The 13578-nt window shown below is 36.2% G+C and overlaps 1 protein-coding gene across 1 annotated transcript; it reads right to left on the reverse strand.

Annotated features, from left to right (window-relative positions):
* Positions 1–11463: 11463 nt before the first annotated feature.
* On the reverse strand, positions 11464–12243 carry LOC121244266. The gene has a single exon (XM_041142278.1). It carries the CDS (start codon positions 12241–12243, stop codon positions 11464–11466), a length of 780 nt encoding a protein of 259 aa, XP_040998212.1.
* Between the last annotated feature and the right edge of the window lie 1335 nt (positions 12244–13578).

The following is a 13578-nucleotide window of genomic DNA, read 5'->3' on the forward strand; positions in this document are numbered from 1 at the left end:
GTGCTGCGGCTTCATGGGCTTCGTGGGGGCTAACGGCGGCACGAACAGAGGTGATATTGGTGGGGTAGGGCGGCCGGCGGCCGGCGGCAGGGGAATGCAAGGGACCGGGCGGTGTCGACCACCGCCGACAGACAGCGGCGCTGGGAGGGGACGTTAGAAACGGGCGGACGAGAGGAGAGAGAGAGATCGCGCGGGAGAGAAGAAACCGAAGGAAAATAAGGAGAAAAAGAAAAAAGGGAGGAAAAGAAAAGGAGAGGAAAGAAAAAGAGGGGAAAAGAAATGAGGTCCAATCCTCATAACTTGGGTCACAAAAATGATCCAGCGGAAACGATTTTAAAACCACAAGTTAAATAAAATAATTTAAACGTAATAGTAAAGTCAAATTGAAATAATTAAATCTCACGGTAATTAATTTAAATATTAAAAGCAATTTAAATGCATAATAATAAATAAATATTAAGAAAGCACATAAAAATAATTTTCACCAAATTAAAATCATAGAAATAAACTCACTAAAAATCCAACCAATTTTAAAATAAGAGAATAAATTTTTGATTACATAAAAATAATTCATTCAGTAAAAATACACTAAAATACAGGGTGTTACATGTGTCGCGCGGGAGGGGGGAAAACTGGGGAAGAAAAAGAAAAAAGAGAAAGGAAAGAAAAGAAAAAGGGAAAAAGAAAAATGGAGGGAAAGAAATGAGGTCCAATCCTCACATCTTAGGTCACAGAAAATGATCCAACGAAAATTATTTTAAAATAGCAAATCAATTAAATTAAATTAAACGTAATGATACAATGAAAATAAAATAATTAAATCCCACAATCAATTAATTTAAAAGAAGAACAATTTAAATGTACAACAGTAAATAAATATTAAGAAAACATAACAATTTAATTTTTCACAATTTAAAGATCATAAAATAAAACATCTAAAAATAACCAATATATTTAAAACAAGAGAATAAAGTTTTGAATTAATAAAAATAATCTTTGAGTGAAAATACACTAAAATACGGGGTGTTACATTCTCCCCCCTTAAAAAAAATTTCGTCCTCGAAATTTGTAAGGCCATACATTATGCTAAAACAGGATACATGATACAACCAGAACACGCTTAAGATAACATACCATCACCAACGCCCAAAAGCGTAAGTAATGCTCTCTCAAGTCTACTCCCATAGGCAAATCCATCATACTCGCATTTGTCTCCCAGTGGCACAGCACGCCTAATATTCCTATGGTGGCTATGTTATCCAAAATCTCCTTTCCCTAAGAACCTTAATACAATATCCAATAAATTCCAATGATTAATAGCTCCATACAATAATCCATGCTAACCTCAATCAATTCCTATGCTACAACTTATAAACCTCCATTGAATTCTACCTTTGGTAACCTAATGGCCACTTCCAAAGTTAACCATCCATAACATAATTGGCACAACCAAATGATTAATCTTCAACTATAAGTATCGTCTAAAAAATTCAAATTACCACTAATTCCTCAAGATCAGCACAACATCCGAACTCCTAACTACAACAAAAATATCACGCTTCTGCTGCGCACTCTAATAATCACCACAAGCATAAAATTTATGTCCTCATAAAAACTAGCACCATCGGGTACAAGGTGGTTCCAACCTACTAACCAAAAACTCTTATCACAATTTAGTAGAAAAATGCTCTCTTTCCCAAAACCACGAGTTAACTCAAATTCCTCAATAGCACATCACTATTAAACCTCAAGGCAAGCCATTTTGCTCAAATCATCAATATACCAAAAGCCAAATGCAAATCACCCAAGGATCCTAATGCTTGGTTAACTCACATACTTAATCATATTATTCATCGCTAATACCTAAGATTCAACTTCCAAGATCTTATCATACATCAAACATGACGACCCATCAATCTCTCTTCAAGTTAATAGCAATATCCTTAATCTAACCAACTGGCTGCTCGATCTTCAAAGAAAGTATAACCTTGAAATTTAAATTCCTAGGTAACCTCAAGTCACAATTAATTCATGAAGATAATCACAATAATTATTGTCAACCTTCATTCCATTGAGTAATCCGCTTCGACTACACACTCCGATTGACTCACCAAAAACTCCAAACCAAAATCTCTTGAATTTAATATTATTGTATTTATTCATCTTCAACACCTACCCAAGACACTTCTTCCAAGCCAAAAATGAGACAAGAACCCCTGTACTCTCCGAAATGTATACACACTCACCACTATTACGCATCGATCTCATGCACACTTAGCCAGAACCAATAATCCTCCAAACGTGCAAGTGATCAGACACTATCATTTCCATCATCTGAGCCTATATCCTCGAAATCAACAAGTATAATTTCCTACATCCGCACCATCTATTATCCTTAAAATTGATATGGATTAAATCCTTAACCTGCCACTAACCTCGAGTTAAAACAATCATTTTATGAACTAGATCAACATCTTCAATCCTCAGAAAATACACAAACTAGATCATTACCTTCCATCTCCAAAGAAGTTCTCTCTTAAAAATTCTTATATCAGTAACTCAACTCTGATCAATCCCAATTTAATGGTTACCAGCTAATCAATTGATAGAATAGACTAAGCTAGCGTACCAAGTCTACAAAACTAAGAACTCAAATCCTATTATAATTCAACCTTTCAACTTTGCAATTCTAAAACCTTAACCCAGATAAGAATCATTCTTCGAAATCCTCAAGATTGACGATCTTAAATCTAAAACATTCACCATATAAAGCTTGTAAATTCTAAAGTCTCAAATGTTAACAAGCTGCTTATCAAGGTCGGCAAGATCAAAAACTTCTAATCTAAGTAATCCCTTAATTGCTTGTTGAACCTACCACTTTAAATACAATAAACTTATTTTCTAAAAACTATGGAGCGACAAACTTTAGATAAACTTCTCATAAATCTAACCTTGAAGCTTGTTGAACTTACAACCTTCTATTCTAAAACCCCCTATCATAACTCCACAAAATCTAAAACCTCAATTATCTTATTCCCCAGTGATCACCCAGACCATGCCGTTCCCTTCAAGCCTCGATATAATAAAAACAACCCAAGCCGATAAAAGTTCAAGCCGACTACCCTAAATATTCAAGCCTAACAATAGCAATCACAGTCGTACCATCTTCCTGCCATAGCACAACTCTTAACCCGTTTTTCAACTCCGAACAAAACAAAATAAATAAAATTTCATAAATAAATAACATACGACAAAATGAATAAAACCAACAAAAAAATATCATAAGACAAAATGAATAAAACAAATGTAGTGCACAATAAAATAATTAAAAAAATAAATAAATAAAATAACTTACCATAAAATAAAACGAATAAAATAAAATAACATACAAGTAGTATACAATAAAATAAATAAAACCAACAAAATATAAAAACATAAATAAATTAAAACCATTAAAATAACATACTTCAAACCAAATAGTTTCAAGTCACAATTTTAAAACTTTCTGGTACTCCACCTATGGGACATGTGGTTTTACCCAGAGCCGAACTGCTCTGATACCACCTGTGGCGCCCACGACCCCCATCTAAGGAGACACGAGAATCGAGACACCGGGATGATGACAACAGGGTCACACATCGCAACGATAGTGCCAAGTGTGTGTACAAGCAACAGTGTACAAAAACAACGCAGCGGATAATTAATACAACTAAGTACCAGAATTGTTAATACAATTTAAAGAATCAGTAAAAATGTTTAAAAATTATACAGTCATCCAAAAATAAATATTTTACAAGTCTCAAACCAAGACGAATGATCCCAGATCACTCCTCGGGTGGAGACAAATCCACAGGCTCACCCTCAGCCTCATCTGCATTGAAATCTGCGTTACCAAAAAATGGTACCATAGGTAAGTATAAACCAAACAACTCTCGGAATAAAAATATATTAATGCAACCAACATGCATTCATATGACAAAATACACTTAACCATAAAATACCATTTTTTCCAGAAAAATGATTATTTCCAACACACGCCAAACATCCCATTTTGGCCCAAAAACATAGTCTGTCATTTTCCAAGACAATGATTCACACAAAACAAACCATTTATCGGACACTGTAGGCGGGAATCGCAGGCGGGACTCTACCACCGTCCCTGCTTACCACCATCCCTACCGCGTGCACCGTAGGCGGGAATCACAGGTGGGACACAACCACCATCCCTGCTTACCACCATCCCTATCGCGTGCACCGTAGGCGGGAATCGCAGACGGGACTCTACCACCATCCCTGCTTACCACCATCCCTGCTTACCACCATCCCTACAATCTCTTTTCCTTTTTCTCAAACCAGTCAATCTAGCCGTTTCAAACACACTTAAATCATTTCACATGAAAATCCAATTTTCAGATAAACACATGAACATGTATGCAATCATGTGAAAACCCAGTTTTCATTTACAAACATGAACATGCATGCAAATATGTCATATACATAAAACAACACCACAACAACCAACAATTCACAATACCAACCAAACACACAACTCTGTCCATAATCCATCCGACCCCCGAACTCCTCGGACTCAGTCCGGCATGTCCAACCAGATCACAATAATATGTGTTAGTGCAAAAATACATTTAAATCACGAAAGTTCTTTGGAAAAATACTTACAGTGCTATATAATAATTTTCGAAGGATCATGAAGCTGCAAGAAGTGGCAGCTCAGCAACGTAACAGTGGCCGTGGGTCTCAAAAACTCACTTTTCAACGGAGACAAACTAAGACCCGAAATTGCTAGGGTAGGGCCTAAAGAGGTTGGTGAAGCCAATGGTGGTGGTGGTTTGCCGTGGGTGGCGGCGCAAATGGTGGTTTTAGGCCAAAAATATCCAAATCGGAAATGAGGTTGGATGTGCTTCACCGTTGACGGATCGGAGTTGGGGTTGGGTCCATTGGGTTGCTAGGAGGTCGATGATGAAGTGGTGAAGAGATGGTGGCCGGAGGTGGCACGACGACGGCGCGCGAAGGAAGAGAAGGCCGCGACTGGGTGCTGCGCGTGGAGGCTTTTGGCGGCGAGATAGGGGCTGGGATTTGGGAGGTGAGGTCGCCGGCCGATGGGGAGGTGGACGGAAGGGGCGGTGTCGGTCACCGGCAGCTCATGGCGGCAGGCTGGGTGGAGGAGAAATCGGACGGGGAGAGAGAGAGAGAGTGCGTCGCGCGGGAGGGGGAAAACTGGGGAAGAAAAAGAAAAAAGAGAAAGGAAAGAAAAGAAAAAGGGAAAAAGAAAAATGGAGGGAAAGAAATGAGGTTCAATCCTCACATCTTAGGTCACAGAAAATGATCAAACGAAAATGATTTTAAAACAGCAAATCAATTAAATTAAATTAAACGTAATGATACAATGAAAATAAAATAATTAAATCCCACAATGAATTAATTTAAAAGAAGAACAATTTAAATGTACAACATTAAATAAATATTAAGAAAACATAACAATTTAATTTTTCACAATTTAAAGATCATAAAATAAAATATCTAAAAATAACCAATATATTTAAAACAAGAGAATAAATTTTTGAATTAATAAAAATAATCTTTAAGTGAAAATACATTAAAATACGGGGTGTTACACCACCAAATAACAATTCAGAATCATTGAGGTCTCGAAGAATCATGTCCAATGCTTCTATGGATTGTTTTTTTGACATAGGGTCTTCATCCCGTATAATTAACTTTGCAACACATAACAATCTGGCAAGTCCACGCTATTTACTAACATTGCAAGTGCTGTTTTTGTCAAAACTTAATGGAATTTTGAATTGTGAATGTGTTGTTCGATCTCCAGGTAAAATAGATGCAACAACACCAGATGATGCAGTTGCAAGTACTATCAATTGTTTAGATCTTAAAGTAGCAAGAAGTGCTTTATATAGAAATGTCTTTCTTGTTCCATCGGGACCATTAATAAAAAAAGAACCTGCTTGATTTGAGAAAACCTTATGTAAAATTGAATCATAGGCATGTTGTTGTTCGTCATTGAGAATTGTTGATGCCATAAGGTCCTCTTCTGAATTTGTGATTGCCGATTCATCATTAATTTCTGTAGATTAAAGCTGGTCGTCGTCAAAAGAAATATCATGATCGAAGAGATGAAACATGTTGATGTCTTTCCAATTGACTCAAGTGTAGAAGAAATATGCTGCAAAACTTCTTTTCTAATATTCATAGAGTTACTTTCAACTCTTTTAAAGTTAGCTGACATACTTTCTTCAAAATGTTCTCACAGTTCTTTTGGATTCGTAGGATTACAATAAACCAAGATTTTAGCAAATAGTCTTCTCAAATTGTATGGCATTTGATATAGTGATGCTTCATATAATCAATCTTCTAAGGATGTATCTGACTCTAATAAGCCATGCCATGTAGCTGCCGCACGAAATGTCGGAGCAATGACGCCATTAATTGTTTTGAAATGGACAAAAGATAGAGGACCTCTTATATGGTTCAATAGTATCCGTAGATAATACATTTCACCTTCAAACGGATTTGTTGCAACGATTCTGCCAATAACTGTTTGTTTCTTTTGAGTGGTCCAAATTTTATGTTGGTTGCTCCAAACAAAGAATTCAGGAAATTCGTTATACAACAATGTTCGAGAGCTTTCATTTACACGATTTGTTGTAAAAAATTCTGTTAACATTGATTTTGCATAAAAATCAGAGTTGACAATATTGTTCAAGCTTTGATTTGAAGGAAAAGTCACCAAATGTTGATCTTCAAGATGTAAATGTAAGTTATATACTACTGGATGCATTTCATTTACAATAAAGCAAAAATCCTCCACATAGCTTCGGGTGGAGCAATCCATCAACCTGATTGGAATAATTGAATTTCATCAACATGTTGATTGCTTTGTTCTAAAATTACATTAAAAGCAACACGGTCATAACCTTTGTAGATATATTTGTAAAGATATTACACTTCTTTAATTGTAGAGTAGATCTCAACATTGATGTGAGAATCAAATGTTGCAACCAAATATGGATTGTAAGGAACAACCCAACGATTATCCAAATGTTGCCCTCTAACTTTCTTAGTAATTCCATTATCACGATGTTTGTACTATGAGTAACAACTATTTCCAACTATTGTACTAGGCGTGAAATTTTTTGGATAATGACTTTTGTAAGTGTCATTTGTTTTCATATAGACATTCGTCGGATTTAATATTCAACAAGGCCATGCATCATATGGTTGACAACAGCTTTATAGAGATGTAGATTATCATTTTTATCTAGTATTTCTGCCGATACAATTTTATCAAAAGATTCCGAAGCATAAATCTTTCAATCTGTCTGTAATATAATCAAGAAATGAGCATGCGAAAGTCCTATTTTTTGGTGTTCGATCACATTAACATATGCTGCAACTTTGTCAAAAATTTGTCACTTGAATAGTTGATATTTAAGCTCTTCTAACTTTGCTCTGAAAATCCTAGCAATCAAATCAAGACGATTTTGTGCTTCTTGTTATGGACCTAATTCATTTAGAATTTCTTTCCAACTTGGATTGCATGTTATCTTCAAAAAAATATCTGGTTTTCTATAATGTTGGACTAAATTCATTGCTTCCATATATCTTTTCCGCATATCGATCCACCAATAAAAGAAGAATGTAATATAATACGTTTGCCAATTATGGAACTATCTCTTTTTCCAAGCGAAAAACTATCAACAATGCCTTGATATACTTCAGATCGAATTTGTTGTTGTTTAGCACGAAAGTAATCCAATCTCGAAGTTTCAATCTTAACATACATGTCAACAACGAATTATTGCAACAAATGGCCAGATCATAACAAAATGGATCTGATGTTTTCTCTAATTTGTAGCTTGCAACAATAATATTCGTGGCATGAAAAAATTCGTTTTTTTTTCTTTTTTCTTCTTTTTCCAGAGCACTACAGAAATCAAATTTGAGAATATAAGGTGACTCCAAATTTAGAAGTAAAAACATCATTAAATTATCAAGGTATAAAAAATATTTAAACCTTGTGTTTCTCTAGAAAGTAAATCATCAGCTGATATTGATCGTTGCGGTTCAAATAATGTTGATGTTTCATTTGACAGGAGTTGTGCACCTTTTTTTACTCTTTGTTTGCCCAATCAAATTACTGCCACTTGTGATCTTCAGGAGCATTAAAAACACAGTGGTCTAAACCAGGATCTGATTTGATATGGATTTCATGATGTTCCAAATTGGGCATATCACCAAGTCTTCAGAAAAAAACAGAATACGGATTAACAGAAAGAATTTCCATAAGTTGAGCGATAATTGATGCATCCAATCTTTCTGAATCAGAAATTCGATTCTGTAATTCATGATCAGTATCATAGAAATATAATTGCAAATAAGAAGGATGTCCTTCCAAATGAGTCAAATCGTTAAGATAATGATAGTTTTGTCTCTGATCTCAAAATGTATAGATTCTTCTGTTTCTTCTGCAAAGATCTCTATCAAATTTAACTCCAAAGGACATAAATGCAAATTTATTGTTGTATGTGCGAACATAGGTTAAAAAATTGGCTGTCTCAGTTGTGTTTGAACAAAATAGATGATAAAGTTGATCAGGAACATTATTTGCAGCTAAAGCAATTGTTCCATCAGCACAGCAGAAGCTATTTGTTTCACGATAAAATATTTTTGCCTGACAATACTTAGGAGCCCTCCTATAGATTCTCAAACCAGAAATTTCATTTCTCAGCCCAGCAATATTCAACAGAGAGATCAAACCCTCAGTACAAATCAGAAACAAATAAGGAGACAAAGGATCCCCTTATCTCAAGCCTCTTGTAGGTATTATTGGACCCTTAGGAACCCCATTGATTAAAACAGAAAATGAGACAGAGCTAATACAACACATGATCAACTCAATAAATTTCTGATGAAACCCCATCACCCCCATAACAGATTTTATAAAACCCCACTCGACACAGTCATAGGCTTTACTCATATCTAACTTCAAAGACATGAATCCCTTTTTCCCATTCCTTTTCTTTTTAAGGTAATGGACTAACTCATATGCAATAAGAATATTATCATAAATAAGGCGTACAGGGAAAAAAACACTTTGACTCTCACTAATAACATTAGGTAAAGCAATTTTGAGTCGATTTGAGAGAACTTTTGCAATGAGTTTATAAGCCACATTACAAAGACTGATGGGTCTAAAATTACCCATCTTAGAAGGACTCTTCTTTTTTGGAATAAGGGAAATATGAGTAAGGTTCAAAGAAGATGGAAAGGAACCTGAATTTAAAGCTTGAAGAACTGTTGAAATCAAAGAATTTCCAACGACATGCCAATATTTTTGAAAAAATATTGGGGCCATTCCATTAGGGTTAGGGGCCTTCGCAGGGTCCATTTGAAACAAAGCTTCCTTCACTTCTTCAGCATTGAACTCCTTAATCAACTCCTGATTCATATCATCCGACACCTTCCTAGTTAATGGTTCTAAAAAATCCAAAGAAACATTATTCAGAGAAGGATTAGAGCTAGTAAACAACTGCTGAAAATAATCCAGAATAATCCTATCCCTCTGATCTCCCTCTTGCCACTGCCCATGTTCATCTTGGATTTTATAAATTCTGTTTTTCCGTCTCCTTTGTGAGGCCTTCATGTGAAAGTACCTTGTATTATTATCCCCCTCCTTCAGCCATAAAGCCTTAAAACGTTGTCTCCACATAATCTCATTTCTCTCCAACCATAAATGAACCTCAGCTCTAGCCAAATCTAGTGCCTCAGCATCGGCACCATTTGAATCCTCCACAACCAAGTTCTACAGATTTTTCTAAGCTCGTACAAACTGCTGTTGAACATTCCCAAAAGAGTGTTTGTTCCATGTATTCAAACGTGCCCCACACTCTTTTAACATTTCTGATATTTCTCCCATAGATACCTAATCAGTCACCCTACCCCACACATCCTTTATAATCTCCTCACAATTTGATTCTCCCACCCACATAGCCTTAAATTTAAAAGGCTTTGAAAACCTAGGAAACTCCCTTTCACCTTCCAAAATAACATTAATAGGTGAATGATCAAAGCCACCACCCCATGAGAGACTCGAGCATGAGGATAACAATTCCACTAAGCAGAATTAACAAGAAATTCGTCTAACCTCTCATGTACGCGATTAATCCCAGTTCTCCTATTACACCATGTAAATTTATGCCTTGAAAATCCCAGATCCCTCAAATTACAATCTTCAACAACTGATCTAAAATCAGATAATTGTCGATCAGGCCTTGTTTTCCCACCATTCTTCTCATGCTGATGCAATAATTCATTAAAATCACCCATAACCAACCAAGCTTCCCCATTAATTCTACACAATGATCTAAGCAAATTCCAAGTTTTACACCGTAAATTTGTTTCAGGAAAGCCATAAATAGCAGTTAAAAACCATTGTCCCATATCCAAATTCTCATCTTTAACAACAGCATCAAAATGATTTGTGGAATAAGATATAGTTGATAAATCACTATCACGGCCCCATAACAGAGCCATCCCTCCCTTTCTACCACAACAACTAACAACCAAACAATTAAGAAACCCTAACTTGTACTTACAAGATTCAAACTCTTGAGTAGAAAGCCTTGTCTCCTGTAAGAACACCACATCAGGATCTTCCTTCTTGACTAGATCACAAAGGGTTCGAATGCCCTATGGGTTCCCAAGCCAACGGACATTCCAACTGCACAGTTTCATGGCATCCGGCAGCCACCGCTGATTTCGCAAACTTTGCAATCCCACTACCATCCTGTGAAACATCCGAAACATGAGCACGCTTCGATGACCTACACCGAGAAGATCTTTCTGGAGCAATCCCCTTACGCTTCTTAGCTCTTTCCTCCAACATAACACAAGATGAATTAGTAGTTAGGAAATTACAGATTGTCGTTTCATGTAGTTTAGACACCCGTTTCCATTTCTGAGTAATCTGGCCATCAGGCTTATGAACCACAGGCTTTGCATCACTCAGGCCTTTTTCAATTGTCTTTGGCAGAAATGGCCCAGTAGGCCCAATACTACAGCTTCCACCTATTTCATCATCCTCAAATTCCAACATCAGCATTTCCGGTTCAACATCCTGCCTCTGCACAATTGTTTCGGCAGTTACTTTCGGAGCAGTTGAAGCAGTTTCTTTTGTAGGAGCAGTTACACTCCGAGAAGCCTCACCAACCTTCAGTTCAAACTCCTTCATCTCCACAACTAATTCGGCAGTTATTTTCATAGCAATTGAAGCAGTTGCTTTAGCATGAGCGGTTTTTTTCCGAGAAGCCTCACCATCCTCCGCCATCATCATCTCCTTATCACCACCCTCTGGTTGAACCCAATTCTTCTGTAATGCCGACATTTGCTTTTCCCAGAAGAAGATGCAGGAACTGACTTTGGAAATTACTTTGCTTGGTTTGTTCCCCCGAAGAAACGTGCATTATACCCACCTACCCGAAGACACATTCCATACGGTAAAGCATCCATACCAGAGAACTTGGAAGTAGATGTCACAGCAGTACATTCCTTCTCCCCATGTCCCAAACAACCACATAGATAGCAAAAATTTGGGAGTCTTTCATAAGAGAACCGAACCCAAACGGGTTCACCACCCCCAATTGAGAACATGGAACCCCTCAGCAGTGGCTTAGAGATTTGCAAGTTTACACAAACACGTTGAAATTCTCCCCATGCAATTGCACCTTCGTCCACATCCACTTTCTCGAAAACTCCAATTTTCTCCCCCAGTAATCGACCAACGTATTCATTTCTCGCCATCAAAGGCAAATCATGAAGCCTCACCCAGAAAGATGCCGAAGTTAATTGAATTTGCTTTACTTGTTTTCTGCCATCAACATCTTTTAATAAAACCAAGTGTTTGTCAAAAGACCAAGGGCCCTCCTGAATAACCTTCTCCTTATCCCTCCTATCATCGAACTCAACAAACATGAGAGTAGAACTTAAATCACGAAATCTCACCCCCATCGTTAATCGCAAAGCTTTCCTCATAGTACTCTTAAACACATCCTTGTTGTAATGCTTATCAGTGAATAACTTCATAATCAAACACTTATCACCACCAATAATAGAATCCTGCAATTGTTCAGGCACCACCACAATCTCCTCACTTTCCTTTTTAGTCAGCGAAAGACGTTGGTAGAGATCCTGAATAGAATCATCCATTATCTCAAACCGAGCAAACAAGATATTGAAGAAAATCCGAGCTCTGCACAAGCACGGCAGTAAAATCACCTCTACGTAGGAGAGCCTAGAGAGGAAATCCTTTATTTTTCTAACAGAATAATTGTGTATGAAGTACCCATTCTCAAAACTTATAACCATTGGTATGTAATTTAAATATAAACTAGCATGAAAATATATTCTGCTTCAATCTTTGATTTTAATATAAATTACTTCTTGATATAACTTGGTTTTATAATAAAAGTTTTCATCTTATTAATTTTTTTTTCTTATAAATAAGCGAATTTGAGTTTTAATTTTTCATAAAAAAAAAGTTTTAACTGCAGTTTTTTATTCTACTCTATTCTGACAAAAAATAATCAGTTATGTAATTTTTTCATACATATTTGGTTTTTGCAGCAAACAAAACAGCAAATTGTGCAACACAACCAATATTGCTGCACTTTAAAGCATAACAAAATATATAGGAAAAAATATATATGGTACAGATTAAACCTTCGATATCGCAATTTTGATAGTTTCATACTTACATCACTTTCATATTTACATAACAACATCTTATAGTTAATAAATTTAAAATTCAAAGAAAACAATAATAAGAGGATAAATAAGGAAGATTTTCATCAGATGATAGAATAAGAATATAACAATTTCTTCTTTCATCTGAAGGTAATTGCTGCAAAAAACTATGTTAAAAAACTCCATCATCTAATGAAAACCCTCATCATCTAAATTCTTTTTTTTAGAACAAATAGAATCACAACACAAAGCAGTGCAAAAAAACTGACCAATTCACATGCAAATCACAACAATGCTCAATAAGAGCATTCCCATCCAATCCATTTATATTGAATGTATAAATAAATCGGGCTCAGAATGGTGAAAATATTGATAACATGCGTAAGCAAGGACCCATTTATATCGAATGGCTGCAAAACCTCACCTGAACCCCGATTGTCTTTTGTGGAAAGTACCACAACCTACAATATGGCCATCCAAGTGAGGATTACCCAGGTATATCGATGAGGCCTCATTAACACATGTGAATTAACTAGCACTATAACACCATCATCACAGCCTAATAACAGCTTCCCTCCCCCGATATGAAACACTGCAAAGGACCCAACAACACAGAACAAATTACCCAACACAGCCAACACAAATCATAACATGAAAACGAAAAATAAAATCCTAGATTCTTCTTGCCGACGCGCGGAGAAAGCAACAGATGATGAACACATTGCATATTATCTGACTTATCAAGTTGTTAATCCCAGTACAATGAATATAAATAAGGAGGATTTTCATCAGATGATG

This window comes from Juglans microcarpa x Juglans regia, chromosome 8S, assembly GCF_004785595.1.
Source record: "Juglans microcarpa x Juglans regia isolate MS1-56 chromosome 8S, Jm3101_v1.0, whole genome shotgun sequence".
In the NCBI taxonomy this organism is placed as follows: domain Eukaryota; kingdom Viridiplantae; phylum Streptophyta; class Magnoliopsida; order Fagales; family Juglandaceae; genus Juglans; species Juglans microcarpa x Juglans regia.